The sequence below is a fragment of the Ovis aries genome, chromosome 3, assembly GCF_016772045.2.
Source record: "Ovis aries strain OAR_USU_Benz2616 breed Rambouillet chromosome 3, ARS-UI_Ramb_v3.0, whole genome shotgun sequence".
NCBI classification, from domain to species: Eukaryota; Metazoa; Chordata; class Mammalia; order Artiodactyla; family Bovidae; genus Ovis; species Ovis aries.
The window spans coordinates 158,046,958-158,054,407 of record NC_056056.1 but is presented as its reverse complement, the minus strand read 5'-3'; the positions used below and the strand labels follow the sequence as shown (position 1 = coordinate 158,054,407).

The window sequence follows — 7,450 nt, the reverse complement described above, 5'->3', positions numbered from 1 at the left end:
CACAGTTTTTCAAATAAAATGTTTTGCATATTGCTAGCAAAAATTTGCCAGTTGTGCCCATAGTCAAGATGTGAGCAAATGGCACAAGTATAAATATATCTATTTCAATTGTTTCTTAGCAAAGAAGCAACCCAAATATTGGAACCTTGTGTAAACGGCAAGATTTGCCATGGATTTTTATAAAACGATTAAAGAATATATGTCAGCTTTCCCATAAAATCAGAGGTTTTCCTGGATAGTAACTGAAGCGTTTTTAAAATAAAACACTGAAAAACAGATTCCCTGAAAATAACTCAGGAAAGAGAGTCCATTTTTGTATTCCAATTTTATTCACCTTTTCTGAAGAGTCACAACATTACTGGGGATAATCTATTTAGTATATTTGAAATTCCATTTATTTTTTCTATTGATATGCATGTATTACACTTGAATATAATACAGTATTTCCAGTGTTGTTTTAAAGGACATAGTTTAAAAAAGAGAGGCATAATCTATAATTTCAAAGCTAGGACAAATTCATAATTTCTAAAATAATATAATTTTCCACTTTGTTCCAAAGAAATTAATATTATCACTGATGCAGAAACTCCAGCACAACTATTACTCCTTTCTTTACAAATTCAGACAGTCTTGAACCATTGCAAAATTCACTCAGAGCCATCAAATTGTATGCATAATGAAAATGGAAGAAGAAAGTCATTCCATGGATTTATGGGTCAGTATACTTTGGTTCAATATCAAAAGTATACTTTACAAATTTCATATTTAACAAATTTTACAGTGTCAGTCATTCTGCTGAGAAAAGATTCTGGGTAATATATTGGTCTTTGAAGATTGTTACCAATTTACCCTGGAGAGCTTTGGTCTATATGTCAGCCTCCATCATGGAAATCAACATATACATAATTGGCCATGTGAGTGAGTTTTAAAATCACAGAAGATACCCACACTCTCTCTAACATAATAGAATGCCTAACAGGACAATTTCTGAAGTATCTTCTTATTAATCTAAGATGAGTAAAATACAGAAGCCTCTCCTTTTACAATCCTTCAAAGTATAGATTTACACAATATTATTACAGAATGGCTATGCAATGTCCATTCTTCTTTCCCTCCACATAACAAATGAAGCAAAATAAAAGTAGTATAAAATTATACATTCTGTGAATAACTTAGAAAAAAAAAGTACATACGTGTTTAAGGCCTTGAAATATTTGTAAGATTTTCCTTTAGAACTGAAAACCACAGATGTTAAAAAGACTACAAAAACATGGACAAAAACTGACCTAAGAAATTGTTTGAATGGGAAAACTATAAACAAATATTTATAAATTTGAAGCCAAGGAAATGAACAGTTTATTCTACCAACAACTTGCATAAACAAATAGGCATTCAAACAGTCCTTGGAATCAAGCAAGAGACAGTCTTTTAAAAATGAGATAGAAAGGACAGTTTAAAAAAATATTAGAAGAAATCTAAGCAAATAACTTTCAAGCTAAGAAATCAAAACCCACATGCATCCCCGGCAATTTTTTGAAACTGAAGGTTACCTAAATACTTGACTGCTCACTGCTGATTTCTGTGAAGGGAAAAAGTAAGGATAAACATAAAAGAAAAAGTTCACTTAAAAAAAAAAAACAACTCTGAAAGGGAATGTACTCTAGAGGTACCAAATAGGAATATATAATGAAAATGGTAATTCAGTTCTAACTACTACCTATTTAACTGACAGAGAGCTGCAGTAGTGTGTTAGCCTTGGGGAAACATGTCAGCTTGTCTATACATTCTTATATGATTGATGTTTTCAGATAACTATAACTTGCCAACAATAATTATTATCAATGGATATATATTTCCATTCCTTTAACAAAAGCAACTTTAAGATGTTAAAACATGTAGGCTTTCAGAGCTCCAAGGTTAGGATACAAACTAAATTGTCCCAGTCTTCACCATGCCAAAGGAGAAGTTTGCAAAAGGAAATGTCACTGAAGCCATGTACAATCCTAGCCAGTGAACATGGGACCCAGGAACAGGTCCATGACAGAAGGCCAGTGCCCTTGAGAGACTTTCAGAAACCAGAAAGGCAGTCACATTTGGGGCCACGAGCCCAAAGTGTAGGTGTCTCTGATACCATCCAGAAATGCCAACTCTTCAGATAGCAACTTCTTTTTTTAAGTACAATTATACAAGTTGAACTCAGTTCAGATCTGATGAAATCTTCATGATATTGAAGTTCATGTAGGACTTCTAAAGAGTCTTGATTCCAAGAGGCTGATTATGAGCCATGAAATCCCCCAGAAGTAATAGACTCCAGAGTGCCACTTCGGAGCTGTATAAAATTTTTTCTTCAAGATCACCTATGAATTATGTTTGTTATGCATATGTTCAGCGTAATCAGCCTTGAGGATCACTTGATTTCACCTTGGTTAATGGGTTACCTACAAAGAAAAAGAAAGTAGAATCATTTCATAACAGCTATCATCTTAAAACTCTACACAATTAAGTATTAGAAATGAATAAGTAAAAACTCAAAGTGCTGGTATTTGCTATATTAAATAAATTACTGAATTTTAAAGGACTACCATATTTAGGTATTTATAGCTTATTAAAATTATTTTCTCTATTATTTCATAATATTTTTGAGAGCCATTTGCAGTTATCTAAGTGACTCCAACAGTGACCAGGAAGATCTCAACTGGAAAAGTTACCCCTTTTGGACCCAAAGATTGATTCTGGAATCCCTGTTCTTTGCATAGACTCTGTGAACATAACCCAGAGATCATACACTTCATGCCAGGTGTCAGTGAAGGAAAGACTTTTGTTCTTAGGAATCCTATCAGACCACATCTTCAAGAAAGCCCTTGGGATTTGGTTCCATAAAACCCATTCTTGAAATAGTTGACAAGTTGAATGCTTATTTGACTCAACTGCATTTCAGAAAATCCACTATTCATAATGCAAAAAAAAAAAAAAAAATTGGGGAGAAAAACAATTATAGTATAATCCTTTACCAAATTTTAAAAGTCCCAAAAATTTCTCATGAAATTGATTAGAGCAGTATTATTAATGCTACTGTACATATTATTGAGGCAGAATCATGTGGAATTTCACAGGTACTCAAGTCAAAAGAATGTTTATTTACAGGAAAAAAAGAATAATAGCTAGAATATCTAATATGTACAGAGACATCATTATATGTATGCAGAGGAAATATGAAACAAAGAGAGACAAAGATTTCTGCTGTGTCAATGAATTTCTAGTTACGCTCTTAATACCGTGGTACTTAGGATTGCCCAACAGTTCTTTTCCAGTGATGCTTACAACAAAAAGTGAATTTTTAAAACTTATTGTGGATATTTTATTTCATTAAGTAACATAGTTACTTATCTTTTCTCAAAACATTTGCCAAAAGACAAGTTTTTGTTTTGTCTGTAGTTTGATCAACTATGAAAAATAGAAAAATAAAGTAACAAGATGTTGCTCTGCCATGGCTGATTTCAAATCACAGTGTGAAAGAAAGGTGTAAAATTCAAACATATATATTCTGCATGGAGGCAGCAACCATGTTTGTGTCTCTTTGGTCAGTTTCATTCCCAAAGGTCTGTAGCTTCTTATTCCTATGCACAGACAAGGACTGAACTGATGATGAGGGGATATAAACATAATGGGCCTGCTGGCCTCTAGAGATTCTGGGAGCAGGGGTGTCTTAGACAGGACAGCGATTTTATTATCAATTTGTCTGCCATTCAGTGGTTATTTTACACAAGTTCTGTGAAGGGCTCCCAGTCTGGGAGTCAGTGTAAGAAGAATATGGGGAAGACATATATTTCTATGTGTCATAGGTTGCTAATGAAGATAGCTCATCACTGTGGAAAATACAGAAATTTTATTTTTATGATACACTTTTTTGACAAACATTGATTTAACAGTTTTTGATTTCCAGGGGCTGAGAAAATTCACCTGCCTTTTCTGAGAGTTCTCCTCTTGGTTGCAGGAAGAAATCACTGTGAAATGTAATATGGGCACCAGTGTTTGAAATGACAGGAATAAGGAAGAGAACAACTGATTTAGCCTCAGGAGAGGTTCAGCACTGACCACATAAGAGGCACGCTGCAACAGCTCCAGGAAAGCGAGTAACACGTCCACTCAAACTACTACAAGCCCAGATTCTGAGTAATCTATTGGTGGGTATGGAGGACACATTCTTACATCTTCATTCCAAGGTAAGCATTTTGTTCTGCTGGTTTATATAAAGCTGAGGAGTGAGTCTCTAACTATTTATGTATTTAAAGCTTTATTTTCACATAATTTTAATTTCAAATAATTTTTTAAACAGATGTCAAATTGACAGTATAAAACCAAGGACTTATATATCTGAAATATGATTTTCCTCCATCTCAGTAGAGGAAACATAAGTATATACAAACACAACTATACAATCCAGATCCTCATAAATGTACATTTATGCTATGCTGTGAATTATACATATGTACATTTACATTTCTATCAGCTAAAATAATTGCTAGAAAACTAAGCTTAACTCAAAGAAGTAATTGTGGATAAGCATGGATTGAAACGATGAAAGCTTTTCCTTATTCTCTAATCTTGTACAATGTTTCCTGGTTTCCTAGTTTTTTAATCCTAAAAACCCCTACATTTTATGAGATGAAGAGTAACAGACAATTTATTTTAGGTATGATTTTTGTGAATTATTTGATTTTGATCAGAGGCCCACTGTAGTTGGGCATATAGTTGCTGGATTTAGGTCAGTGTGGCAATAATGATACTGGCCGTGTCATGCAATATCTGGGCCCCACAGTTTCCCATGTGCAGAACGGGAATAATCTTGTTAGCCTCACAGTGTTCCTGTGAGGATCAAGTATATTTATGAAAACCTAGCTTTCTCAACTATGAAGTACCATTAAAAATAAAAGTTTTAGAGTTGGGATCAGTTTTTTTTTTTTCTTTCAATACTTAAATCTTTAACAAGAGAACCACTAAAAGTAGAATGAGAGAATCCTACTAACAGACAAGTTAGAGGATTAAGGAATTCAAACAAAGGCTGTCATAATTTGCCCTTTACAATGAAATATAAATATGAACATATATCATCACCCTCCCTGATAACCTCCAGATTTGTACCAAACAAAATGGCAAAGCCAAAGATTTTAAAACAGGCAGATGATTCTGAATACAGGTACATTATCACCAATTTTCATCATCTAATATGCAAGATCCAAATAACATTTTAAAATAATTGTCTAAAATTTAATACAAAAAACTGCATTTATGGTTTTTATGCTCATTAAGTTCAAGTGACTCATAGTTAAATTCTGACATGCTAATGGGGGAGAAATGATTCCCATTTCACCCTTTATAGATGATAAACTGAAACATCATTTTTTTTAACTGAAATTTCTTGATATGAAAGATCTCAGGCAATACTTATACAATCCAACATTTAAAAAAATTTCTTCCACTTACAAGTAAGTTTTTAGTATACCAAATGAAACACTGCCTTTTTTTTTTTTTTAGAACTTAAATATTATTCTCTTTTCACTCAAGCCCTATCTTTTGGAAGAGGCCAACTAGCAAAAGTTTTACCTTAAGTTTTCAGTGACTAAAAGCAGGAGGTTGCAATAAAACCACTTTTACAGGATAGGAAATAGCATTTACTATCATGAATTCACTGTTTTCTCATTCTGAGGGCAATAGATATAAAATACTGCGTGAGAGAGAGAGAAATGTTCCTATGATCATTACGGATATGCCTTGAGCTTCATACACTATAATCACTAGTCTCAGTAAATTTGCCTTTCCAAAGGCAGTATTCTACACAGCTGTTCTTTTTCATGCAACTTTTATTTGTGTGTGCTGCACACCAGCCAATTCAGTAAGTGAAACTGTTGGGCTGCTGTACACATCCAATAATAATAACCATTAGTATTATTATTTCTAGTTACAAACACAAAGCTACCTTGGTAATGAGCCACCAGGATGAAGAAGCTAATCTGATAACATTCAATAAGAAGCACCATTTTTTTTTTTTTTTTTTTAGATATAAGCATCCATTTATTTCTTCCAGTCGAACAAATCTATTATAGGGCTTTCAGATTTCTCAATAATTTATGCTAAAATCATGTATTTTAAATCTGCTCACCAATTTAAATTGAGAAAACAAAACCAGGTAAATGGCATATTTGAGATTAAGTGAAGTCAACTATTTTAAAATTGTGTGTGCTCAGTTGCTGAGTCATGTCCGACTCTTCCCCTGTAGCCTGTGAGGATCCTGTATCCACAGATTTTTCCAGGCAATGGTACTGGAGCCAGTTGCCATTTCCTACTCCATACTGTATTCATTTTGTATTTGGACCATTGTGTTATATCCTCTGCCTATCTTCAAGGTAAAATAAATTTAAAAGGCAAAAAGGAAAAATATTCAAGAATCTATTCTGTCCCCAAATGTAAAAGATGCTTTGATGCTTCTATACAGTTCCTAAAGTTGTTATATGTATGGAGTCTACAATTCTTTTTACCCTGTTTAAGTCGTGCTGATTAGGTTACCATTGGGAGACAGTACACTATGGGGAGAGACACAGTGACAAGTAGTGGGAGCTCTGCACACAGACTGCCTGAGTTCAGACCTTGGCCTTATCACTTTCTCACACTGTGGGGTTGAAATAAATTATTTAAGCTCCCTGAGCCTAGTCTCCCCATGTGAAATACAAAAATGGTATTATCAGCCCTCATAAGTTTGCTATTGTGATTAAATCAGATAATCCCTGCAAAGCATCAGTCCAGGCAAATGCTTTTCAAATATTAACAGGTGGTAACAGTAGTAATTCCCAACTAAGATTCAAAAGGTGATACATAGGATATCTATGGCAGAGGACATTACATCTTGTTTCTCTACAAATTTAACTAGATTTAACTAGTTAATTTTCTGACTTATAGTAACTGAATTTGCAATCATTCATTTCATACGCTGTTAATCAAAGTCATAGGATGGTAGTTATACTCCAGTACTTTGGCCACCTCATGCGAAGATCTGACTCATTGGAAAAGACTCTGATGCTGGGAGGGATTGGGGGCAGGAGGTGAAGGGGACGACCGAGGATGAGATGGCTGGATGGCATCACGGACTCGATGGATGTGAGTCTAAGTGAACTCCAGGAGATGGTGATGGACAGGCAGGCCTGGCGTGCTGCGATTCATGGGGTTGCAAAGAGTCGGACACGACTGAGCGACTGAACTGAACTGAAACTGATATTTCAAGAAGAAAGCACTATTGTTTTGGTTGGCTTTGGGAGAGACTGTCTTTTCAGACAAGGTGAGAGGGTATTTAATGGTCAAAAAGAATATACTTTGAAGTCAGGTTGTGTAGGTTCAGTGTTTCCTTCTGTTGATAACTCAGCATGTGACCTCAAATAAGACAGCTATAATATTAGTA

The 7,450-nt window shown here is 34.4% G+C and overlaps 1 protein-coding gene across 1 annotated transcript in view; it reads right to left on the bottom strand.

The window, feature by feature from the left end:
* Positions 1-310: 310 nt before the first annotated feature.
* The window catches only part of TAFA2 (TAFA chemokine like family member 2), a 569,177-nt gene continuing 562,037 nt past the window's right edge, over positions 311-7,450 (bottom strand). Inside the window, exon 5 of the mRNA XM_027967497.3 lies at positions 311-2,438. Within this exon, the coding sequence (XP_027823298.1) occupies positions 2,427-2,438 (12 nt within the window). The 3' untranslated portion in view covers positions 311-2,426. The remainder of the gene's footprint in view (positions 2,439-7,450) is intronic.